General features: G+C 43.2%; 1 protein-coding gene across 1 annotated transcript in view; it reads right to left on the reverse strand.

The window, feature by feature from the left end:
* Window positions 1-27,682, reverse strand: part of PRKCH (protein kinase C, eta) — a 228,717-nt gene extending 201,035 nt beyond the window's left edge. The window contains exon 1 of the mRNA XM_005874046.2: window positions 27,315-27,682. Coding sequence (XP_005874108.1) covers window positions 27,315-27,677 — 363 coding nt within the window. The 5' untranslated portion in view covers window positions 27,678-27,682. The remainder of the gene's footprint in view (window positions 1-27,314) is intronic.

The raw sequence follows: 27,682 nt of genomic DNA on the forward strand, positions 1-27,682 counted from the left end.
GACCCTTTCACAGGGGTCGCCTAAGACCATCGGAAAATACATATATAATTACATATTGTTTTTGTGATTAATCACTATGCTTTAATTATGTTCAATTTGTAACAATGAAAATACATCCTGCATATCAGATATTTACATTACGATTCATAACAGTAGCAAAATTACAGTTATGAAGTAGCAACGAAAATAATTTTATGGTTGGGGGTCACCACAACATGAGGAACTGTATTAAAGGGTCGCGGCATTAGGAAGGTTGAGAACCACTGCTCTAGAGGAATGTGGAGCCAGCAGACAAAGCAGCAACACTGACCATTAAGAGTAAGTAATTCTTATTTTCTGTAAAAGCCATAGGTCTAGATATCTGTCAGTTCTCTTCTCTCTGTTTATATACCATTTGTCTACAAAACAGGCCAGGCAAATGCTTGTGCTGACTGTCTTCTGGTGCCCAGTGGCTGACAGGTAGCCTTTGGACAGCCACTGTCTCCACCTAAGCCTGACTGGCCAGGGATGGGGAGGGTGGGAAGGTGAGGGGCGGGGAGGGGAACACTATACAAACAGGAGTGAGCATGAAAACAAGAGACCACATATAAAACACTATGCAAATGTTGGTTATCTCCCAGCTCTACATTCCCACAGTACTTTCCATAGACCATTTGAGGACATTTATAACATATTTTGATATAGTTCTGTACATGGTTACCTTTGTATCCCAAGCACAGTCCTGGCACATCAATGACACTAGCTAATATTTGCGACACAGCCCTGAACATACGAATGAACATATACTTGGGCATCAACCAGAATTTCTGAAGTGACCAGCATTGCTCCCCATTCCCTACCAGAGAATCAAAAAGGTTTCAGTTGGCTCTCTCTGCAGGCAACAGCTGTACCCACCCCCGACCCCAGCACTGGAGAACTGGGTTGTGTGTTTCCATAAAAATTATTTAACCTCTCAGAACCTCCATTTCCTCATCTAAAAAATGGAGATAACAACATCTACCTCAACAGGACTGATGGGGGATTAGATAAGGTAAAAAATATTAAGGACTGGTACATAGCAGGTGCTCAGTGAACATGGGGAGGGCAGCATGAGACAGCGGAAAGCACTAGATTTAGATTCAGAAGATCTGTCATCAGGTGCCAGCTGTGCCCCTACGTTCCAGGCTGTGGAACCTCCTCTGTTTCCTCAGCTGAAATCATCCTGACAGTCGAAGTAGAAAAGGAAATGAAAAGAAACAGGCAAAGACTGGAGCCCATACAGGGTGAAGCAAACAGACTGCCACGTAGAAGTCTCAAGTGCAGACTTTTAAGGGTGTAAACTGATATCATCACTTTATCAGTTATTAGACTGATTCCATTGAACAAGACTTCCGAAGGCTGCCTCTGTGTCGGTCTGTCAGTCAGACAACCAACACGACCTGGTCACTTACTGTGTGCCACGCGTGTGCCGGGAGCTGACGATGCTGATGGACGGTGGCCCTTGCCTTCATGAAGCTTACAGTCTAGTGGGGATGAATAGCCAATTATAAATGCACTTCACAGCATGGGTGTGAACTGCATAAGTCCACTCAGACACAGATTTTTTCAATGAATACTATAAATGTGTTAACTTACAATGTTATTAACAACTTTTTCTTTTCTCTAGCTTACTTTATTGTAAGAATATAGCATAAAATACATATAACATATAAAGTATATATTAATTGTTTATGTTATTGGTAAGGCTTCTAGTCAACAGTGGGCTATTAGTAGTTAAATTTGGGGGGAGTCAAAAGTTATATGCAGATTTTCAACTGCATAACGTGGTCAGTGTCCCAACCCCCGCATTGTTAAGGGGTCAACTATACTTAACATGCAAGGCAGAGGCGCCAGTTGCATGGAAGCATAATATGGGGGTGGGGAGTTAACCCTAACTGAGCCTGGGGGATTCACAGGAAAGATATTAACCAAAGTCTAATGAAAGTGGCTTTTGGTGACTGACAGGAGAGGAGAGAAAAAATAGGTCAGCCACGTAAATTACATACCAAAGCCCATACATTAGAAGTAAAGGCAAAGCTTTGGTTTCCCTCCATCTGCCAATAAACCTTGTCCTACACCTCCCACCTCTCCAGATGCCACACATGGTTTAGGTAGCCTCATGTTTTTATCCACCCAGCCCTTTCCTTCTATTCATTCAAATTCATTTTCTGGCCACACAGCTCCAGAGCATGCTAAAGCAGGGCGAGCCCTGGCCAGTGTGGCTCGGTTGGGTGTCATCCCATGCACCAAAAAGTTGAGGTTCAATTCCCAGTCAGGGCACATGCCCAGGTTGCTGTCTTGATTCTCAGTAGGGGGCATGCAGGAGGCAGCCGGTCAATGTTCTGCTCTCACATCCATGTTTCTCTCTCTCCCTCTCCCTTTCTCTCTAAAAATCAATAACAATCTTTAAATAAATAAATAAATAAGCAGGGTGAGCCTTGATGACTTGCCCGAAACATGGAGACAATTGGTCCTCTCTATGGCACCCTGCTATGGCTGTGACACCCTCCCCCAATCATAAACTGGACAGTCTGCCATTCAGGACATAAAAACAGATCAATACGAACAAAACTGGAAGGCTGGCCAGCAAATCAATTGATCTAAGATCATGTCAGAAAGAGGAATGGAAAGGAGCCGGGGAATTCCCCTGTGGGCTTCTGCAGCTTTCTTGGAACCTGGCTGAATCAGCCTCGGGAAACCAGTGAGATACTCTGCCCCCCCAAGGCCTGTAACTCCCTCTCCTACCCCAATGCCCAGCCACGCTCATTACAGTGCATTTAATACAGTTCCCTGAAAAACTGGGGTCCTCTCTTTCTTTCTATTTTGGTAAATAATGGTTGCATCCTCCTCACCCCAGGACACTTCATTGACTGACTGATGTTAACACTCATGGTGTAAAAAAGTTTTAATATCTAACACCTCAGATCTGCCCATATAAATTCCTAACGAGGTTCATTACTACTTATATTAGGCTTCTGGTATATAAAACAGGGAAGGACTACTAAACAAATTCTGATGAGAAAGGACGAAGTACCTCTCTCTGAAGGGCCTCTGTTAGGTGTTTTACCTCCCCATGGCTTCTGGTTAACACTGACCACCACTTAGGGGTGATTAAATCCACACTAAGAGCACAAACCTCCACAAAAATAGAATTTTGGAATAAATTATAGATGCTTCGATTGCATTAGGCCCAGAAACACCATGGTTAAGCCCACCAGCAGGGAGGAGGTACTCTGGCTGACAACCACTGGGTATGGGCACCAAGGCCTGGGAGACAGCCGATAGAGGCCACTGAAGGGGGAGGAGGGCATGGATGGGCCTGTGCTATTACTTTCCATGCAGCTTTGAAGAGAATCAGAAAAATATTAACAGCACCAGGAAATCACTTTTAACCACAGCACCCCATCCCCATGACTCCTGAGAAAACAATTAAGTAAAAAGTAATTGCATTTTTTAGAGTAATTAAATCAGTATGCCCTCCTTTAACTTGGCACAAACCAAACTGCCTTGATAAGCAACCACATGACAGTGCACCCTGAGTTTTCACTAAAATACCTTCAGAGTTTTAGAAATACTACCTATCTTTGGTTCCTCTCCCCCACCAGCCCTCACCTCTCACCCTCTCGCTTCAAAGGGACTGGCAGAAATAAGAGAAGGCAGAAAAGAAAGTGAGAGAAATGTTTGTTCGTGCTTGCTTTGCTCATGAATGTTTTATTCCTTTACAGAGTTCTGCATCAAGGCCATACCAGACACACAAAATATAACCTGTGGTCCCTAAAAGTATTTATGTATCTGTTTCCCTTACATGATAATGGCCTTGAGGGCAGAGAATCTATCTTTTTATGTCTGCGTGTCCTATGTCTAACACAACCCCAGACACATAATAATTGCTCCAATAAAGTGGTGACCCTATTGGCAAAGTAATAGTTCATTTTTAAATATCTCAAAAGGGTGAGTGGGAGGAGGCCATTGTTGTAGACTACAGGCTTCGGCACTGGAAATTCCACTGACTACCTTAAGTTACTCTTTGTAGAGTGTACCCAACACTTTACACACTGCCCGTGTAGTGATAAATTGAATTATGACCTTAGTAATTCAGGGTTCTATTAATAGAGCATAAAATTAAAGGTAGCAGAAATATATAGGGTAGTAAGCACCGTGTTTGAAGGGAGATAAATCCCAGGGAAGGCCAATCAAATTGGTGCTGTGTGATAATTTGATACTTCACTCCTTATACTGCCAGCACAGGCACGTCATCCAGGGAAGCACTGTGCTATCCAGGGACCTGTCTGTCATCTGCTGCAGAAGCTTACACAGCACATGGAAGTTGTCTTTCCTAAACCAGGGCCCTCTATAAACTCTTCAACAATTAGTCATTTCTCTCCCACTTTATCAGAATTAAGAGATCCTTACCTTTAATGGCCTGGCTGGTTTGGCTCAGTGGTTAAGAATCAACCCATGAACCAGGAGGTCACAGTTGGATTCCTGGTCAGGGCACATGCCTGGGTTGTGGGCTCGATCCCCAGTAGGGGGCATGCAGAAGGCAGCCGATCAGTGATACTCTCTCATCATTGATGTTTCTATCTCTCTCTCCCTTCTTCTCTGAAATCAATAAAATATATATTTTTTAAAGAGCAAATACACAGAAGTTCATCTCCAAGTTTTTCATTTTGCCTATTCATCTCGTAAAGCAGGTATAATGCATCCTAGGGGCTCTCCACTCCACCTTTACCTGGGGCAAGTATCTTACCCTCTCTGGACCTCAGTCACCTCACAAAGAGGAGGTAATAAGAGAATCTATCTACTATCTCAATGGTATTCTGAGGATTGAATGAGTTAATGCATGTAAAGCACTAAACCTGACATCTAAGTAGCCCTTACTGAGTAACCTGCTACTATTATGCATTGACCCTACTTCACTGAGCACTGCTCTGCCGCCTCTGGACACGCAGCAGAACCTAAGACAGAAGGAACAGTTGAAACTCATGGTGGAGTATCATTTGTTCCCTTCAACATGCACAGTACACGTTTCATTTCCATCACCATCACATTATTGCTTGAGGCTCTGTCAATCTGGTCTCCAAGTACAAATATTGAAAGTTTTAATCTATGGATGGGGAAAGAATACAAGAGTCATAATACTCCCACGTACTGGTCACTGTTAACTAGAGGCCATGGGAGGTAAGACACTGAATGCTGGCCCTCTCTTTTTACATGAGGTCTAAAACCAACCTAGTCTGGCCCTGGCCAGGTAGCTCAGTTGGTTAGAGCATCATCCCAACACTACAAGGTTGTGGGTTTGATCCCAGGTTAGGGCACATACAATAATCAACTGATGAATGCATAAATAAGTGGACCAACAAATCGATGTTTCTCTCTCTCTCTCAAAATGTCAATAAAATTTTAAAAAATAAAGAAGATAAAACCTACTTAGTCTGGGGATAGTTAAGTATTAAGTGGAGACTCGTACAAAAGATCTGAAAACACCCTGCTCATGCCAGCCTTGAAGAGACTACAAGTGACAGGAGACCCTGGAGAGAAACCGCCCTCCATCAGTGCGCTCACTAGAATAGGTTGAGCAGAGAGGTCATCTATATGTGAATATTTTAGGACCTGCTCCCCTAAAATTAGTGGAACGAGGAAAATGATTTGTGAGGAAATACGGTATACTAGAAAGGAGATCTGAGGGAGAATGAGTATGTGGATCTGGTGAAAATAGAAGGTGACAGGCAGGCCATGAAAGGAACTTCCAGAAGTCACACACAAAGAGTCGCCCAAGCAAAGACCAGCAGGGTCAGTACTTTCATCAGAGCAGAGCTGCAAGTGACCACTCCACCCATCTCATTCATTAGCAAACCTGTTGATTACAGGCCCAGTGCTGCCCAGCTGCACCTGCAGCTGTCCGGTTGCCCCACAGCTAGCCCTGCAGGCCTGAGAAAGAACAGGTCTGGTCACCCAGCAGCCATCCCACACTCTCCACCACTCTTTTTCTCGCAAGTTAAGTTACTTGCAAACATTAAGCACATCATTTCACAGATCAACAAGAAAGAAAAGATTAGTGCTGTTACTAGAATCCCAGCTTGCAGCCTGTTGGACCTATCACACAGCAGCTTATTTTCATGGAGCACCTGACACACAACGGGCCGTTCGCCTGCCTCTGTTTGCATCACAGGACACGTCTGTATTGATGTGGCTGGTAAATGCCAGGCACCCTCTCACCCGACTCCTGCCTCACTTCCCACAGGCTCGGTGGAGCTGGGTCTCTCAGGTTTATTTCCCTTTCTCTTCCGCATCCAGGCTCATGAAGCTGCAACTGTGGCAACAGGTGTGGATGACATCAGAATTCTCAGAGGTGGGGGAACTTCCAGAGATCACCCGGTTCATCAACAGCCTGAACCAAGGCCTTACCTCTTCCTCCCCAGGCCCGCAAGCAAGCCAGGTGCCTCAAAAGACAAGCTTCATGGAGTTCCAAAGGTATAGTAACATTATTCCAGGACGATGAGCCAAGATTACTAGAAGTAAGAAGTCACTATCCAAAAAAGCCACCATTACAAAATGCAGGCCCAGTGCAGCATAAAGGTGATGGGGTTCTGGGGATAGAAGACTCACATTTAAGACCTGACTGTCGGGACCCTGGACCTGGGAGAAAGCCAAGGAGTTAGGCTGTGCTTTCTCACGGAAGATGGGAACCTAGAAAATACCTGTTCAAAATAATCCAGATCAGTCTCCTGGTACCAAAGATAATTCCACTCATCTCAGCCTAACGTGGTTATGGAAAAAAACTCTTTTGGAAAAAAAAAATATTTTTATTGATTTCAGAAAGGAAGGCAGAGGGAGAGAGAGATAGAAACATTAATAATGAGAGAGAATCACTGATCAGCTGCCTCCTGCACACCCCCCACTGGGGATCGAGCCCACAACCTGGGCATGTGCCCTGACCAGGAATTGAACAGTGACCACCTGGTTCATAGGTCACCGCTCAACCACTGAGCCACGCTGGCCTGCCTGGACAAAACTCTTTTTAAACGTCTTCACACTCATAAACCAAGTTTTATACTTTAACAGTGTGTGTGTCATATGCTGTTACACAATGAATACTACTCAAAATATTGCTTGACTACAAAAAGAGGCCAGGTCTTACGTTGGCCGATCTATAATAATAAAAGCGTAATATGCTAATTAGACAGACAGCCAAATGACCTTCCAGACGTCCTTATGGACGACCTTCTAGACAAAGCCAGGGCTGCAAGGGTTGAGCCCCTTGCACGAATTTTGAGCATCAGGCCTCTAGCTCTATGTTTAAGATAAAAGTCTAAAGAACCTGTCATTCTGCCCTGGATTGTCTAGTCTTTGTTCTATCCCAGTCCAGAACAAATAAATATCTCACCAATAAAATGTAAGACCTTCTTTTCCTTATAGTCTAGTCCAGCCGTGGGCAAACTACGGCCCGCGGGCCGGATCCGGCCCATTTCAAATGAATAAAACTAAAAAAAAAAAAAAGACCGTACCCTTTTATGTAATGATGTTTACTTTGAATTTATATTAGTTCACACAAACACTCCATCCATGCTTTTGTTCCGGCCCTCAGGTCCAGTTTAAGAACCCATTGTGGCCCTCGAGTCAAAAAGTTTGCCCACCCCTACTCTACGTAAGTCTCTATCCAATCTAGTGTCTTCTTTTTCAACGAGCTGTTTTTCTTCAGGACCATTCTTTTGGAAGCTCTCTCACTTGGGGTAGTATCATTTGAGATTCATTCATTTCTTAATAGAAGTTGTAGTAAACCTTTCTTGAGACAGGACACTAGCCTCCAAACCATTCCTCTGACTTATCAACCCAGATAACGAGATCACTTTGGCAATTGTTCCACTGTAATGACAACCTGGCAGTGACATGAAGTCTAGTTTACAGGTGACTATGCCAGGCCATCCTGCAAACACTCGGGAAAAAGTAAAAGCAAGAAATCTGTGCGGGAAGAATCAATGAACCGAGTAATTCATTTGGAACAGTATCTGTTGGTCCGTGGAGAAGGTGAGAGGGACAAAATTGCCTTACTCATAGGTATGCTTCTCTGGCTGTCTTAGCAGTGATGCTACACACAGTTCTATCTCAACGCCTTCTACATGGCATTGTCTCATGTTAAACACTAAATTACCCTCCTCGATGCCAGTCTTCAACGGACGATTTAAGATATCTAGTTACCAGTTTTCATATGGTAATCAGTAAAACTGGTTTGAAGACTCCACGGTGGACCAGAACACACTGGAAAGTTTGCAGTGAGAGATGGAAAGATCTGTCGCATGTTCAATGAGGGCTAACACACCTCCGCCCTGTGGGCTCTGCCATACAGCCACAACAATGACACTGGCAGAGGGCAGTTCCTGTGGAAACACTTACGGTGCGAATCTTCTGGTGGAAATAGGCCTCTGAAAAAACAGAGGCTTCACACCAATAATAGGCAGTGACGTGACGAAGCCCTATGGAACAGGGGTCTGGGCAGAGCACTCAGAGCCCAAACCAAGATACTCATTAACTTCACATCTACGGAGATAAAAGTCTGTAATTAACTAAAGGTTAAAGCCTACAGATATGACATATTCTGGCATTTTGAGATCTTTAAGCTCATGGACAAACTCATAACCAAGAGCCTCTCTCCAAAGCTGTTTTTGCAGTTAGGAAAAGGACAAACCACAGCAATCTACATTTATGTGAGTTAGGCTGATCATATTCTATGCTAATAAATGAGTTAGCTCCACCTTCACCATCCCTCTGCTTGAATTTAATTACCAGTTTGGCCTTTAAACGGGCACTCCCTTCACCTGCAAATGAGTTTGGCACTTGTGTTCAGAACAGAGTTGGGCATCTAGACTACACTCTGCCCCTCCCAGGAGATAGCCCAGTTACACTACAGAGGCAGGCCACCAGGCTTAGAACCTCACCGGGCCACCCCCACACAGGCCTCAAGTATCACACTGACTTTTCCCACCTCTGGGGAAGAGAGAAGAACCCTTTCTCGCCTGTCACTTCAAGGCATCCAGGTCAACCATTTATTCAGCACCTGTCCCTGCACGGGGAGTAAACAGAGACCAAGACAATCTCCCCACCTTCATAAAGCAAGTTCCTGCCAATGGTATGAACCAAGTACTGTTTGCTTTCTAAAGGTACTTAAGTGTTGTGATCCCTATGTAAAATGACCCACGTGGGTAAAATTCCATAGAAAAAAAATACAAATCCTCAAGGGGGAACAGGGAAAGAAGTTTGTGCCACTTTAAACTTGGTGAATATTGATTTTCCCTGAAGCCTTAATTTGAATATCACCTCCTCCAGGAAGTCCTCCCTGAATTCCCTAGGCTCACAATCCCCTACCATCCTGCACACATTTCTATTCTAAACTCAACTACCCCATGATGTGGGTTTGTGCCATCTCCCCAACCATAGGGTGAGCTCCTTGAGCTTTGCACCCCCAGCACCTAACACAGTCTCTGACCATTTCAGGTCCTCAGCGGCTGCTGTGAACTGACCCATGGAAGTGTGTATGGGTATGTGCATGCTCGGGCCTATCTGTAGTTACATGGAGAGTGGCATACCTGTGCTATACAACTTCCTTCACCCCTATCTTTTCCAATATTAATAACAAGTCCTTTGTACAAAGGATTATCTGCTCTCCTCCCCCAATAGCTACTATAAGTGAAGGCAATTAGTCATGAGTAGAAGCAAAAAAAGCCTGAGTTGCTCATTTGTACCTAGATGATGAACTGAGAGACAAGGAGAGGTGAGAAATGAAATGGGGGAGGTAGGCAAGGGCCAGACTACCGCAAATCCTCCCAAGGAGCCTGACCTCTATAGGCTATGGAAGTCTTGGAGAGATTTCTAGCAAGAGGAAGGTTAGGGTTGAGCTTTAGACAGTTTGTCCAGGCAGCTCTGTGGAGAGTGGGTGTGAGGGAGGAAGATCAGTTCCAAGGCTATTGTTATAATCCATCTATATGACAAGGGCCTGAACAAGTGTGGTGCTAATGGGGGGGGGGGGGGCTCAGGAAGTATTTTGCAATCCAATTCAGCAGGACTTAACACTGAACTGAAATGGGGAAAGAGCTGAAAGGAGAGAGAAAATTCCACAATAATGCCTTGGACGAAGGTGAGACCAGTGCTGACTGGGAAAATGGGCAGAGGAGCAGGTTGGGGTAAAGATATAGCATTTGATTATGGACAATATTGACTTAGAGATGCCTGAAGGAGTTCCAAGTAGATCTGTCCAGCAAGTATGTAAGGCGTGAGACCTTGTACACGTTCTTGGACCTCCCTAAGCCACAATTTGCTCCGGTAGGAAATGCAGGCACTGTGGTAGCTGCTCATCCCACACAGGCTGTTGTAAGGATTGAAGGAGATGGAGTAGAAAGCCCTTTGCCCTGAGCCTGCCCCAGTCCTGGAAGCAAGAATCAGGCTCAGGGACAAAGGTGGGAGACACAGCTTTGGAAGTCCTTAGCATGTGTTCTCTTATAGTTGAGACCAGAAAAACAGATAAGAAATCTGGAATGAGAGAGACAAAAATATAAGGACAAAAGCCCAGGAAACACCAATATGGAAGGAGGTTAAGGGATGAGGTACCAAAAAAAGAAAAAATCCAAGAAGGTGCTAAAGTAACAGAAAAGCAGGGGAGCAAACTGTCTCAAAGAGAATGTAGCAGCCAACAAGACAGGTAAGTGGTAGGAATACGTGGTTATTCCTGGTTTTGCAGGAGCCGTGTTCACACAGTGACAGAGGCTGAAGCCGGCCTGCACTGGGGAGAAGAATGATGGGGTGTGGCCGGGGGGGGGGCGGTGCAGATGCAGACAGCTCTTCGGGAGAGTGTCTGAGAAGGAAAGGGGAGAAACTGAGCCTCACTTCAAAAGGGAAGGGCTTGTCCAGTGGAGCTGGGGACACGAGTGTTTGGAGAGATCTGGGTCTGTTTCTGAAGGGAAGGTGCCAGAGGAAGGGAGAGAATGAAAGTACTAGAAAGGGAACACGTGACCCAGGGAGGACACAGAGGGGACCCAGACGGAGCAGGTGGAGGACTGGTCCTGAACAGGCAGTTCCTCTCATTGGAAGACTGCCTGCAGGACCTGCCACAGGTGAAGCTCACACCTGTCAGCGCCTGTGCTCCGGGAAGACTAGTGCACTTGCTCACAGAGAACAATGTGAGTGCAAGGACACCAGCTCCCCTGGTTATACCTCGCACTCTAACCTCAGCTCTTCCAAATAACAGCCCGAGGAGAGAGGAGAAAACAAATAAGGACGTTTGGGGCCTGCAGAGTAAGATGGGGGGAGGGCAGTGTTAGAGGACGAGGGGTTGAGGAGAGTGGTGAGACCACTATTTTTTTCTTCCAATTCTGTCAGTTGGCTTCTTCTTTTTTAACGTGTCATTGAAGTAGAATTATCACCCGGTGAATCTGACTTCAAGATATAAATGGAAATAATATTAATGGGAAGACATTTACTATCTTGATGGGAACAATTTTTCAGAATCATTATTTTTCCTGTTTTGAAACAAAATCCCACATATACAAGTTCAATAGGACCAAATTACAGCAGAAGGAGTCAACAATGAGCCATTAGAAAATCAGTTCAGGGAGAAAAATGCACACTAGAGTCCTAATGAGGCAACATAGAAATCACTTAATTTTGCCAGAACAGGATATTTTAAGGAAAATAAGCTTAAATGGCAACTACCACTTCAAGGTCACAGTGAAACCATGATCGGGTCTATACCCCCTCGCTGCTGGTATCCTGTTCCTCCCAAGGGCAGACTGTCATTAATATTCCTGACCTCTGGTGTGCCAGAAGGGTAAGTCTCTCAGATTTTCCTATTTTGAAAAGCACCTTTTATCATCTAAATAAGAGTTAACATTTTGTTTGGGGAACCTGGGATTCAACTGGTCCTTTCACACACATTTTACACTTATTTAAATCAAGAGAATAAAAATCACTCTAGCAGATTCATTCTCTCTAAGCTACTCTTAACTCTCTCTCTCTCTCTCTCTCTCTCTCTCTTCTCTCTCTCTCTCTCTCTCTCTCTCACACACACACACACACACAGAGTATTACTATCTATAGCTGAAATATGAATTTTATAAAGAGAAAATCTTTCAGCAAAAGTGGATGACAGTGTTTGAATCCTGATCAGACTCAAGATATGAGAACAGTGAGGAATTTCTTCATTCTTCAAATGTTTCTTGATTCCTACTATGTGCAGGGCACTTTGCCAGGGACTGGGGGAGGCGGAGGGTCCCTAGTGCTCACACAGAGAACAGTACCCCTGGGCTGAAAGCAGCAGGTCAGGCTGAAGGGAGGGCAGACACCCACAGACACATTCTCAGTCACCCCCAGACTTCTGCAAACACAGTGCCCCGGCAGATCAATGCAACCACAACCCAGGTACAGGATGTGCATGACAAGAAGGTGAGGAGGCCCAGCAGGGAGATTCAAAGATATAGCCTCCTCATAGCCCAAGAGCTAACCAAGACATGTGAACAACCAAAACCAAGGCCGTGCTAAACATCATTGCAGACACTGTTGGGCCTTATTATAGAGCAAAGGAAACTTTTCTTCTGAAAAATTAAATATGTGCACTTCAGAAAACCTCTAACTTGACCACTGTGAAAGCTCTAAAACCCAAAACAAGTACCCAGTCAATGGTTAAAATTAGAAGTAATTAGCTTTGAGATAAGTCAAGATAGAGGGAAAACCTTCATATTTCCTGCAAACCAAGTCAAAATTGTTGGTGCCCTTGATTTTATCCACAAATCTACAAGTTCAAATGATGCACTTTTAAAACTATAGTTTTGCTTTTTGGAAGCATGATAATAATTCATATCCAATGATTAGATGCTCAAACTTAAATTGAGGAAACATCTTTTAATGCCAATTGAAAGAGGCCATCTACCATCATTTCCCTTAACTGCATCAATAAAAGTGCCCACTTCAGCTTTTGCATCTAAAAGATGAAGGACTTTTTGAAGTCCTTTGCAACTGCATAGTGTAACTTTACTTCTTTCTCGTTGGTTATACACACTAACTCAGAATCTCTGTCCAACATCATATGAACAAACCAATACTCAATTTCAAGGTTTTACATAAACTAACTTTGGCCAACACTATAGCTATAGTGATTCCAACTTCATTTCCACATATTCCTTGCAAGACCAGAATGAACATATGTGTAGAATTCACCCCAAACTCCTATTCTTCTAGGGTAAGCAAACCATCTCCTCTTCTACAAGTCACCATCCTACTGATTTACACCCCAGAATCTCAAATAAAAAGCAAAAACAAGAAGGCTGAACTCATAAACCTCTTATGAAAGTTTCTATTATTAAAAAACTCTACTAAACTTTAAATTCTCTAAAATTAAAACTCTAAAATTGTATGTGAATAAACATCTTACTGTTTTCAGAGATAATTTCAGAAAAGGCTGCGCCCATGACTTCATATTTAAGTACTGGGGTAGAGTGATGGTGGTGGTGACAATGATGATAATTTTTCTGCAGTGGTATGTGTCATACACTGTGCTAGACAGTTTACATAATTCCTCGCTGTATTCTCACATAACCCCGTGAGGTAGGGACTATGTTATGATGAGAAAGCCGGGACTGGCAGAAGTTAAATGACCTCTGCTAATGAGAGGCAGACCTAATAGTTAAGCCCCAATCTGGCTGACACCCAACCATCACACTATGATGCACTGATAATTATGGTAGTCGTCCAATAAATATTCCTCAAAGCCTGTATTTGTGTACTATTACTCTGTAATTGCAGATTCTGCATCCTAGTTTATGTGGCTTAGGCAAATGCTAGTGTGTCTTTTTACAGTACACACAAATGGATATTGAAGGGGAGGTCAGAAATATTCTGGAAATCAGCAAGATGCCAAAATAGGCATTATCCAAAATTATTCAAAATAGGCAAAATTATCCAGAGTTAATTCACAAAATTATAGTCAATAAAGTAAATGAGCTTTCAGTAGTAAGCAAGAATCAACTCTAGCCGAAACCGGTTTGGCTCAGTGGATAGAGCGTCGGCCTGCGGACTGAAAGGTCCCAGGTTCGATTCCGGTCAAGGGCATGTACCTGGGTTGAAATAGGCATTATCCAAAATTATTCAAAATAGGCAAAATTATCCAGAGTTAATTCACAAAATTATAGTCAATAAAGTAAATGAGCCTTCAGTAGTAAGCAAGAATCAACTCTATGTAGTTATTCATAATTTTTGAGGTTTTTATTTCCTTTATGATGATTGGCACCATGTGTATTAATTCTCATCCATAATTTATAGTTTTGTTTTTGTTTTTTAAAAAAGAAACACTTTCGGGCCCTATCAATTATTATAATTACCCTATTCTTTTAAATATTGAAACTTTCCACTAATACTTATGAGTCTGTAGAAAACAAATATATCATTCAAAAATTTGGAATAAACTTCCTGGTCTTTGTTTCCTTTCCTCTATTCTCCCTTTAGAAAATATGGTGCTGAAAGAGGCAGAATGTAAACAGATGCTTCTATGTCATCTGAGGGGCACCAACAAGACTGGACCCTACCTCATCCCCAGGAGACTTTACGTCGCCACCCCCATTGTCTACAATGCAACCTTATGAAGGGCTTTCTTTGGCCGATATGATTATTTTCCAAAGGCCCTTGTCAAAATACGAATTTCCTTGGGAGAGTGAAAGTAACCCAAACTACCATTTCTTGAGGGCCTATTTTGTGCTGGGCATGTTTAATGTAGTCAATCTAATCTTCACACCAATCCTCTGAGGTACTAACATTAGCACCATTTTCCAGAGGAGAAAAGAGTCAGAGATCAAGGGACTCGCTCATTGTAGCCGAGCTGGGGTGATGCCACGAACTTGCCAACACACACCAAGTCTACCCTTTTCCCAATGCTTCTGTTTGTTTCTCCACATGTCAAGCTTGCTCCAACCTCCGGGCCTTTGCCTTAGCTGTTCCCTCTGCAGGGGATGCCCTTTCTCTAATCTTCATATGGTGGCTACTTGTCTCTCAGGTCTCAAATAAATGTCACCCTCTCTGCGAGTCCCTCTCTGTCCACTCTATCACATCCCCTTGTGTTAATTCTCCACTTAGCATCTAACCACCATTTGTTATTTTTGCAATCCCCTGCTTGATTGCTTGCTTATTACATACCTCTCCGTGCTAGGGTAGACTCTGGGTGTCTTGTTCTCTTGCCCCATCTGTTACACCTAGAACAGAGTCGGGCACACAGCAGGCACTCAATAAAAACCTATGAATGCCGTTCCTGCTGCCGCTGCCACACACTAAGGGACGTCCAGAAAACAGCTTGGGCCGAAGTCCAGAGAGCTAGATTCCAGCGTCACCTCTGGCTAGATAGAGGGCCGTGCTGCGGGCGACCTCCATTCAGCTCAGTTTCTACCATCATCAGGTTGTTTTCCAAGGTATTGGCAAGGTGAGCTGGAACTCAAGAGAAGATCAGAAAATCTTGTGGGGTCAAGGGACCCAGGCCATAGCGGACCAGGGGTCACAGGGCAAGAGGAGCAGACAAGCATCACTGGTTTCATCATTTTGCTGTGGACTGACCCAGTGTGCACCATAATGCCCACTACAGATAAATCCTATCTCTTTTTTACAGGGGAAAAGTTTATATTAACAAAAGGTACCAAGCCAAGGTCACTCAAACTGTCCTAGTTTTTTGGTTGTGTGTGTGTGTGTTTTTAACTTTTCATCTGCAAACCTCAAAGAAACGCCTACAAAAATAGAGGCTTTTGAACATACCTAAATAACAAACTCAATAGGTCCCAAAATGGGTCATCATTTGGTATACTTCACCAGGAGCCAGAAGTGAGAATACATTTTTAAGCACCTCTTTTTCGCTAAAATTCATAGCTCCCCCTTTCTACTGTTTGTCTTCCATGATTAACTGCAGTGAAAATGTCCTCCAATACAGGGGGAAACATTAGAACCATGCCCGGGGAATCAGAAATTCAGAGGCCTTCTTTTTGACACCTCTCTCTCAGTTGGTGTTTCTTAACCCAAGGCCCCGTGTTCACGTCAGGCCTCAAGGACCACCACTCTGGCGACGCTGTTCCCAGCATATTGTCAATATGCATGTAGTGCACTTTCCTAGATACAGAGTCCACCGCTTTCATCAGCACTAAACGTGACCAGGGCTCAAAGCCCTTCTCGGAAGCACTGCTTCTGCTGAGGACCTGTTCTCCACTCTTCTGTGCTGTGATGGAACAATGATTATGTCTAATAAAGCACGGAAGAGCTCCATGGCTCCCAGATTAACAAATGCACTCTGTTTAGGGAATTATGCTACTATATTTATGACTTTTGTGCACTCTTCCAGAAATCCTAATTTCAGTGCCGAGAACAAATCTGAGCATCAGCAGAACAGTCTCCAGCAGCTACTTCACAGGGGAGCAGAATTTTCATTAACCAAAGGAACCATAACTAGAACCATGTAACACGGGTGCTGGAAGGGGCCACAGAGCTCAGGCTGATCCCTCCCTCTGACATCACAGACAAGAACACCAAAGTCCAGTGTGAGGACGGAGGCACGGCATCATATTTAAGTGCTATGAGAGAGGTGTAGGAAGAGTGCTATGCAAGTACAAGGGGCAAGCATGACTTTCAAAAGAACATGCAGCTTTGTGGTTTGGGTTTAAGCACTTGGAGAACAAGGCTCTGTCTAGAACATGCTCACACTGTCCCCATAAAACTGAGTTTATTAATGTAATTACGAGGGGCTTGTGGTGGCCATGGGTGGTTCTATCCTCTGGCAATTGTCTTTTTTTTTTTTTTTAACCATAAGCACAAACCAAACATCTCCCTATAAGGTCAAAGGTGTACAAGATAAAACTTATGTAAACGCAAAGGAACTTTCTAGAAGACAGTACATTACAAAAGCACTGATAGTGAGTCTTTCTACTAAAAAGTCCTGTGTGCTTTGACAATCACTACTAACTTACTGATGCCACAGAAATACACAAACATAGTAATTCTGATCAGTCTCCCCGGATAGCAACATCGTTCTCAATAACAATTTCCCATCTCCTGAAATTCTTCAGCAGAGCACTTAAACACTAGATAGCCAATACCCTCGGGCTCATTCCTCTGTTTAATTAAAATGTCTGTTCTACAAGTGATTTATAGTATTTGTCAATACTTAGGGCGGATATGTAAAAGGTGGCTACAGACACTTTGTGTCTACAAAGCATTAATTACAGCACTAGTGAGAATGGCTTCTAGCAAAAGCTCAAACAGTGGGATTCTCAGTCTCGCTCACGTGACTTACAGCCATTCCCGTAGAACAAGGAGCCCATTAGTGCAAATCAAGAAATATAGCTGCATGGCTTAAAATGAGGACCCCGGTAATTCCTTAAGTAGGATTCTAAGCCAAGGAAATAGCATCAACATCACTATCGACACTAAAAGTTATTTAGACCTGAGCTAAGTCTTCCCTAAGCCTGAGCAATTTAGATTTAGACCAATTTAATTCTTGGGAGTTAATAACTTTGATAAGACATAATTCATTTTGACTACTTAAAACCAAACCAATTACTGCAAAAGAGAAGAAATGATGCAATTGCCTAACACATGGAGGCCGAGGCTTTAGAGATGGGAGGTCCTCAGATATATGCTAGTGCAACCCCCTCGTGATATAAACCAGGGAACTGAGACCTTGCTGGTCCAGGCTTGCCTAAAGTCAAAGGCGATAGGTGGCAAAGCCACACCTTTTTATTTTTTTAATTTTGAGTACATTTATTAAAGCTAGGGGCAGTGAATCAAGGAAGGGCTTAGAAGAAGCAACAGAAGAGAGCCTAGATGGAGCTACTATGGGCTCACTGAAACGTCAGAGAAAGGGGGCCTTGGAGATAGGGTCAGGAGGTTAGCCTGGGAGGAGCTATCCCGGCCCACTGCTGCCCTGGTTGCAATCTGGTGGGGACCCTTGGAATTTAGGAGATGCACTCCTGAGAGGAAAGAAGAGGGGGAAGGGGAAGGTATGGGTCATGGTCCGGGGAAGGAAAGTGCTCCAGCAAAGCCACAACCTGAACCCAGCTCTCCTTACTCCAGTGATGGCGAACCTATGACACGCGTGTCAGAGGTGACATGTGAACTCATTTTTTTGGTTGATTTTTCTTTGTTAAATGGCATTTAAATATATAAAATAAATATCAAAAATATAAGTCTTTGTTTTACTATGGTTGCAAATATCAAAAAATTTCTATATGTGACACGGCACCAGAGTTAAGTTAGGGTTTTTCAAAAATGCTTACACGCTGAGCTCAAAAGGTTTGCCATCACTGCCTTACTCCCATGATGACAATGCACTTACATATTGCTGGACATTATATAATGAAATACAAAGAGATTTTTTTTAAATTAATACTTAATACTAATTTGCAGTTAACTCCCCATATATTTAACTAGATGCCTGGTGCATGAAATTCATGCACTCGGGGCGGGGGCGTCCCTCAGCCTGGTCTGTGCCCTCTCGCAGTCCAGGAGCCCTTGGGGGATGTCCGACTGACAGCTTAGTCTAAGCTGTCAGTCGAACATCCTTAGCACTGCCACAGAGGCGGGAGAGGCTGGCTCAGAGCTTCTGACTGAGCAGCACTCCCCTGTGGGAGCACACTGACTATGAGGGGGCAGCTCCTGCATTGAGCGTCTGCCCCCTGGTGGTCAGTGTGCATCATAGCAACCGGCACTCCCCTGTGGGAGCACACTGACTATGAGGGGGCAGCTCCTGCATTGAGCGTCTGCCCCCTGGTGGTCAGTGTGCATTCATAGCAACTGGTTGTTCCACTGTTTGGTCAATTTGCATATTAGCCTTTTATTATATAGGATAATAATAAACCAGCTTGCTCTACAATTGTAGATACATAAGTATCTAAATAAACATACATCTAATGGAATGTATTTATAAATGAATAAAGATATATAAATACATCTAAGTAAGTCGATCTACCTATGTATGTAGATGTTGAGTGTGTGTGTGTGTCTGTTTGTCACAAATCACGTGAGCTAAGGCAGCAGTTGTGCTTTAGCTGAAGTTTTGGTTCCCACACTGAAAACTAAGGCTGGAGCTATAGTAGGTCTAAAAAAAAAACAAACAAAAAAAAAACCTAAAAAACCTCCGAGCATGGAATGAATCAAAAGGAAGGGTTTGTAATAGGGAGTGGTGTGGTCTGTGGCAAACTGAAGCACATCCTAAGAACTAAATGCCTCCGGATTCAACATTAAAAACACCTCTGCCAAATGACTACATCTGCAGGCTGTCCAGGGGCCTAAGAGCTATCCGGCTTTGTGGTTGTTCTGAACTAGGTGACTCTCCTGCTTCAGGACCTGTGAGTCCTTTATGATCTGTACAAAGCGTAGGGTGTGAGTTGGTTCACCTAGTGTGTTACTGCTTTCTGCCTTTGAGACTCAACATGTTCTCTCAGGCCATCTGCTTGCAAGCAGGACAACTTAATCCCCTCCCAAACTTTCCAACGATGGAAACATTTCCGTGGGTCAGGAACCTTTACCTTTCAAAAGGGCACCTGTGATGTCTCTCTGGGAAAGCATTATTGCATCAGAAGTTCCTTTTCTTCTCTTGAGGAATGATTTTCCACAGGCATTTAAATAAAGCAGGCCTGTGGCTATCTATGCTGGGGCCTAAAAATCAGCTATTTCCCCTCCAGGAAAATGTCCCAGGTGCTCAGCAGTATCTTAGTACTTACTTCTGTTCTATAATCTCCTGGTTATCGTCCCCGCCCCCCAATCTATCTCACTCCTGGAACTATGAGGTCTACAAAGGAAGGGATCATGTCCATCTTGTCCACTTTGCCTCCCAGGGCAGAGCACAGGCCCAGGACACAGGTCATGCTCAGGGGTGGACGAATGCTCACCTAGGGCTTGGCATTTCATGCAAAAACATGCACGACTCTGTTAGAGTAGCTACCCCAGAAGCTGAGGGGACGAATCAGTGCACTGCCCATATTATTACATCCTGAACTCCCTCCGACCAATATCACACACTCCCATGAGAGCCCAATCCATTCATACGTCCATTCCTTCAGGATGGAGGGGAGGGTGGACCGTGGGGACCTCAGGGTGCTGAGGGAATTCCAAGGAGGAGGACCAAACCCAGGCTTGACACGTCCGGGAGTTTTCTGGGTAAGTGATGCCACAATGAAGCACAGGTGGGAATTAGCAATGTGAGCCTGGAGGACCTGAGAGATGCTCACAGTGTGGGTTAGAATAAGGCTCGAGAGAAAGCCAAGGGCCACATCATGGAGAACATTCTATACCATTTAATGAGCTGTGCTTTATCTGAAGCAGTGGGGAACCACTGAGCAGTCAAGTAATGACTGTCGGCTTGGCCACTGAGAAAGATCACTTTAGATACAGTCATGATGACAGTGAAAAAGAGGAGACTAGTACTGAGTTTCCACTCAGGCCTTATTTTCATCATATTCTAATAAAATGGAGCTCAGCCGTCAACACAAAAAGAGAACCTGATCTAGTCAATTGTTTTATAAAATAGAAAAGAGACTACAGAAACCCAAGGCACCTCTCTCAATCTAAGTAAATGCTGCCCATCTCATTAAAGTCTAGTGCATTTTTACTATCACAACTAGTCGCCATTCTAAGCACTTGCTAATATCAAAACTGTGCTAAGAGTTGCATAAGATAAAATGATTCACACTCTGCCCACCAACCTCATTAGCTCTTCGAGGTTGAAGTACAGCCTTTTAATGCTTTTTTCTTGCTGCTCCTAATTTAACATGTCAGGCTCTCAAGTTACTAGTGAACAAAGTTAGAACGTCTTAATGGGTTTTTAAGTCATAGTCTTTGAAAATGAAACAAAAGCAAGGAGTTTCCCGTACACGGAGTTTTCAATCCATTACCATATTCCAAGGGCAGAGAAATCTGGTCCAGTCTTCCAAGCACACATTGGTACATCATTAATTGATGTAAAAGAGGGACACTGCAATAGCCACAATTATTGGACACTCCCCAACTATTTTCATTTCTTTCCTTTAGGAAGACAAACAAAATGTTTAAAGAAAGATGTTCCCAAAATACTTACATTTTACTTGCCCCAAAATTACATTAAAAACAATCATTCTTGCCCTGGCCGGTTTTGCTCAGTGGTTAGAGTGTCAGCCAGCTGAGCAAAGAATCATGGGTTTGATTCCTGGTCAAGGGCAGGTACCTCAGTTGCAGGTTCAATCCCTGGCCTCTGTCAGGGTGCGGGTGGGAGGCAACCAATCGATGTGTCTCTCTCAAGTTGATGTCTATGTCTGTCTCCGTCTGTGTCCGCCCCCCTTGCTCCCCGCCATCCCTTCCACTCTCTCTAAAAAAAAAAAATCAATGGGAAAAATATCCTCACTCCTCAAGTGAGGGTGACAAAAATTGTTTTAATCTTTTTTCTGACAAATATTTAGTGCCTACTATATAACAGACACAGTTCAAGGTGCTGGAGCTAGAACCTTGAATGGTGGATAAGAGAGCCGGGGGTCCCTAGTCTCAAGATGTTTACACTCTGAAGGACAAAGGTACAATAAGCAGACAGATCTCAGAGAGTGATGAGTGCAATGAAGGCTGGCAAGATAATAACATGGTCAGGAAAATGCTCTCTGAGGAGGAAACATCTGAGCCACAACCTGCATGATAAGCAGCAGCCCCAGTGCAGCAAAGTTCCTACAGTGAAACAATATATCCAATACAACTCATGTACATAGGATTAAACCTCCCGGAGAGGCTAAAATACATCTTTCCCCTAAACACTGACTTAATCCATCAGTGTTAGACGTGCCTCACCAGTTGGCTCACAAAAAAATAACTGAGGCCCTGACCGGTTTTTCTCAGTGGATAGAGCATCGGCCTGCGGACTGAAGGGTCCCAGGTTCGATTCCGGTCATGGGCATGTACCTTGGTTGTGGGCACATCCCCAGTAGGGGGTGTGCAGGAGGCAGCTGATCGATGTTTCTAACTCTCTATCCCTCTCCCTTCCTCTCTGTAAAAAATCAATAAAATATACTTTTAAAAAAAAACAACTGAGAATAAATAACCACTACAAAGCACAAAAGAGAGTGAAGCGCTAGATAATGAATCTAGAAGAATGTTGATGCTATAAATGTATGCACCTGGATTCAGGAATCAAGGGAAAGACAGTCCAAGGCTGCCCAGGGGTAACCTGGCTGCTGCACCTGACAAGGCTACCAGGCAGGTACCTCGCTGAGAAGCTGGGAGAGAGCAGCCCCCCAGGGCTGCAGGGAACAGAATGTCTTCAAGAGGGCTGAACCAGGAAAAGGGCCTGGGAGCGCGCCAAGCAGGTCCTTCCTTCCTGCGGGGATGCCAAGGTCTTTCCATGACGCAGCCTCCAGCTCCTCCTGCCTCCCTCCCTGGCTCCCCCACCCCCTCCCCCGTCCCCATGCTGTGCATTAAGTATTAGATGCCCGTCCCCATTTGGAAAGCCAGCAAATCATGAGCAAATATATGAAAGACAGAAATAAGGTCTTAATTTAGACACAACTTCGGTTTTCAGAAGTTAAAGAAATTATGCAAAATAAACAAGTTCCAGAATAAACAGAAAAAAATTTGACAGAAATAATTTAGAAAACAACACTGTGTCCAAAAATCAGAAACTGTCTTTAATGGATCTGTTTCGTTTTATTTTGTTTTATGCTCCTACTCTGATAAATATTTTCTGCACTAAAAAGACAAGGCACATTTTAAGTCGACCTTGGCTTAAATCTAATTCACTTTCTTATTTAACATCTTTTTCATAAAAGAGGGATAATAGTTACTCATAGTTTTCCTCCGCAGCTTTACTGAGGTATAATTGTCATACAATAACACGCACATTCTTAAAAGGGAACGTATTTGATGAGCTTGGACATATGTATACAACTGTGAAATGATCTCCACAATCAAAACAATGGATACTTCCATTTCCTCAGAAGTTTCCTTACGCCTCCTTTGTAATCCAGCCGACCCTCACCTCCATCCTCCCATTCCCAGACAACCATCAAGGTGCTTCCTGCCACTTACACACTAGTTTTCACTTCCTGGAATTTTGCATAAATACAGTGTGTACTCCTTTTTGTCTGGCTTCTTTCACTCAGTATAATTATTTTGAGATTCATCAGTATTGCTGCAGGTATTAATAGTTCGTCACTTTTTACTAATTAGTATTAGGATGCACAATTTGTTTAAACATTCAACTGTTCACTAACACTTGAGTTGTTCCCAGTTTGGGGGCTACTACAAATAAAGCTGCTATAAACATTCATGTGCGTGTCTTTATATAAATGCTTTAATTTCTCTTGGCAAATACTTAAGAGTAGCTAGGTCATACGGTAGGTGTATGTGTAACATTTTAAGAAACTGCCAAACCATTTTTCAACATGTCTGTAGCATTTTATATTTCTCACAGTGGATATGAAAGTTCTAGTTGCTCCACTCCCTCACCAACACTTCGATGGCCAGTCTTTTTAATTTTAGCTTTTACAATGGGTTTTGGTTTTAATTTGCATTTCCTTGACAACTAATGATTTTGAGTATCTTTTAATGAACTATTTGTGAATGATGGTCCTATTCAAATCTTTGTATAATTGGCTATTTTTCTAATTATTATTGAGTTGTAAGAGTTCTTCTATATACTGGTGTTACAATTCCTTATATGATTAACATGTTGTAAATATTTTCTCCCAATCTATGGCTTGTGTTTTCATTTTCTAGGTGGCTTTTGAAAAGCAATACTTCTTAATCTTGATAAAGTCCAATTCATTGGTTTTTAATAGATCATTTTAAATATGATCTATACAGAAGATCATATGAATCTCCTTTTTTATCCTGTTAATATAAAGAATTGCACGAATTGATTTTTTATATGTAAATCAACCTTGCTGTCCTGGTTATAAACCCTATTTGGTCATGGTGTACTACCCATTTGCTATACTGTTGAATTTGATTTGCTAAGATTTAAGAATTTTTATATCCATGTCCACAAGGGACACTGGTCTGTACTTTTGTTTTTTTAATATTTTAATCAGGTTTTGGTATAAGGGTAATGTTGGCTTCATGGAATGAGTTGGGATGTGTTTCCTTTTATTTTCTGAAATAGTTTGTGTCAAGTTGGCAACATTTCTTCCTTAGATTTATGATAGAATTCACCAATAAAGCCTACAAGGACCATAAATTTGCATTGTGGAAGGTTTAACTACAAATTCAATTACCTTAATAGACAAAGTCATTCAAGTTATTTGAGTGAGTTTGAGTAGTTTGTATCTTTTAAGGAATTTGTTCATTTCCTCTAAATTGCGGCATTTACTGGCCTAAAATTGTTCAAAATATATTTTTAACGTCTGTAGGATCTATAGTGATGTTCTCTCATGCCTAATATTGGTAATTAGTATCTTTTTTCTTTTCTCTTGATCGTTCTGCTTGATGTTCATCAATTGTATTAATTTTTTCAAAGAACCAGCTTTTGGTTTCATTGATTTTCTCTATTGTTTCCGTTTTCTACTTTACTGACTTCTGCTATCTTTACAATTTCCTTCTTTCTGTTTACTTTGGGTTCAATTTGCTCTTCTTTTCTAGTTTCAGGTGGAAACTTAGGTCTTTTGAGAACCTTTCTAAATTAAAGTGTTTAATACTGTGAATTTCTGCTTAAGAACTTCTTTAGTTATATCCCCATCTCCTTAGGTTTTATCTAGATTAAAAAAAGACTGTCAAGCACTGTGTTTTCTATTAAGAATATACCACATAAAACATTTTCTCATCAAGCTTAGAAGGTAATATCGACAAAACTGATACTAAAATCAATTTAAATTATCTCCTTGATACTCAGAAAGTACACAGTAAGTCAGAAAGCATAACAACTCTTGTTTACGCTAACGATAAAGGTTTCTTCTGTTTTCATCTGTTCACATACTCTAGCAAAAACTAAGTTGCTAGGTTTTTTTTAAGTAACAATTTATAATTCCAATTGCAGCATAACTTTATTGTGGAGTAAATTTGATTATTACAATTTTAACTGTCCAAATAAACTACATATTTCAATTTAATATAGTAAAGATAAATAAGTATTTTTGCAGTTCTAAACTTCAAAACCACCTTTAGAACTTTATATAAAGAATCTTTTTTAAAAGCATGCATAATGTTGCCAAACACTTTCTTAAGATTATTTTTCTTAAAAAATATGAAAAAAGGAAACACTCTAACCATTCTATCTATGCTATCATCAAAGTTGGTTCAAAATACCCAGAACTTAAAAAAAAAAAAAAAAATCTCTGCCCCTAATTGAATATAAATGCATGACAAATCACCGGTTTCAAGGTCACTTAAACGCTGACCTGCCCTACCAAACACTCATGTTTTCCAAAACACCACCAGTGGGTTATATTAAACATCTAAGCATAATTAATTATATTTGTAATTAATTAATTGTAGATATGGACATTTAATGGACATTTAAATCTTTGTTCATCCGGTGGGCCAATAAGCAGTTCTGCACACCTACACCTTGTCAGGTAACCTAAGATTCCTACACTTATGCTTCCTCTAAATCTCTTCTTTTGGCCTCCATTTAGGTTCTCAGCCTCAACTGCATTCGAATTACCCGGGAAGCATAAAAGTACTGATGCTGGGGGTCCTACCCGCAGAGGTGCTTATCTAGAGTACTTAAAAGTAGGGAGTTTTAAAAGCTCCCCGAGTGATTGAAATGTGCAGACTAAGAGCAAGAGGGACCAGTCTACCTCCCTCTGGGAAGACATGCCTCTAACTGGCCATTGGCCAGTCTGCACCACCATCCTTCACAACCTACTTTCTCTAGGCAGAGCCTTACCCAACCTAACTCCTCATCAGCCACTCAACGATTCCATCTGGAGTCCTAGGCTTAGCTCTATTTCCTATCCAGAAACTCCCAGGATAAAATGTCAATCTCTGACTGTATTTCAGCCATTCCTCTCCAGGGCACTTTTTAATTCCATAAAGTTTGGCTGAAGGAAAATTCACTCAATTAAAAATTGATGACAGGGTTAAACAGTCATTACGGGTGTTTTGTTTTACTTCTATTTAAATGAAAGGGATAGCTCCACAAGCCATTCGTAATTTTAGAGAATCTACAACAAAATGATCAGTTCCTTAAAGTGTAAAATAAATATCTAAATAAGTCTTCATTATTATTCATCTGATTCCACCACTTGTTAATTTCAAACAGATTTTCAATACTGCTTCGCCTTCTGGGTTCAGAACTGACGTCCTCCATAACTTAACCATTAGACTCCTGAGGGTCTTCACACAGCTTGCTCCATTTTGCCCGATGAGACAGACCACTTCATTATCATTACCATCTCATCGAGCAAAAGTGGGAAGGATAACAACTGCACCATAAAGTCAGCACGAGGCTTAAGAAGCAAAAGCATGTTTGCACTGCGGAGAGTGCCCTAGAAAATTCAACTTATTTACAGCACACGTGCTGCCTCGTGGGAACTATGTGAAAAGCAGAGGCGAGTGGGAGTTGCGGGTAGCTGCGGGTCAGTACGCAGGAATGCCAGCAGGTGTGGCGGGATCCACACACTCCAAAGGGCTCCCGCTGCTCTCCCCCCAATAGCAGAAACGCACACCGCAGGACTCACACCTTTCAGATCCAGACTGAACGAGTGGCTTTACTTGCAAACACCTGTAAACCTCACCTCCTTGGAAAACTGCTAAACAATAAAACTTTGCCGAAGTGCAGCCCCAGGTCCTGCGATCCCCGCCAGTGCGGGCTGTGCATCTCTGGGACAGAAAGGATCGGCATGCCGAAACACGTGTGCACGGCTGGGCGGCTGAGCCAACACGTATCCATAAACACTATGAATAATACTTGCGAGAATGTATGGCTTTTTCCTAAGAAACGTTTAAAGTACTTTAGCCAAATCAAGTCCTTTTCATCTCACACTTTCCTTTCCTTTCCTGCGTGTTAACCGCGTGCGGGGAGTTGGGGCGCCTCACCAGAAGTCTGGACAGATGGTGGGTGACCGTCCCCGCCCTGACATCCCGTTAGCCCAAGCTGCCATCCCGAAAGGGGACCGTATCCAGACCCGCTTCCTGGAGACACACCTGCGCCCTCACACACCCACCGCGGGCGCGTCACCAGCTGGGCAAGGACCAAAGTCTGGAGGGAATTCCCACCTCCGCGGAGCTGGGGGGGGGGGGGGGGACGATGGGAAAGCGGGACCCCCGCGAGTTTTGACAGATGGAGGGGGTTGAGGTCAAGTGGACACAGCCCGGAGGGATCACAAGCGACTCACCCAGCCCTCGAAGGTGTCCGAGGCGCCGGCGGTGCGCAGCAGCTCGTGGAACTGCAGGGTGCAGTTGGCCACGAAGTGGTCGTAGCCCAGGGGCGTCTCGTGGAAGACGGCCAGCTCCAGGTGGCCGCCGTCGGTGACATTGGCGCAGAACTCCTCGTTGTACGTGGGCTTGTTGGTCTTCTGCTTGGTGCTGGTCTGGCCCACGCGCACCTGGTCCACGCTCACGGTCAGGTAGGGATCCAGCAGCTGGTAGCCCTTCTTGAAGAGCGAGTGGCGCAGGGACCAGCGGGTGGGCTGCAGCCCCACGGCCTCGCCGATGCGGACCCTCAAGTAGCCATTGAACTTCATGGTGTCGGACGACATGCCGG

This window comes from Myotis brandtii, unplaced genomic scaffold, assembly GCF_000412655.1.
Source record: "Myotis brandtii unplaced genomic scaffold, ASM41265v1 scaffold423, whole genome shotgun sequence".
NCBI lineage: Eukaryota > Metazoa > Chordata > Mammalia > Chiroptera > Vespertilionidae > Myotis > Myotis brandtii.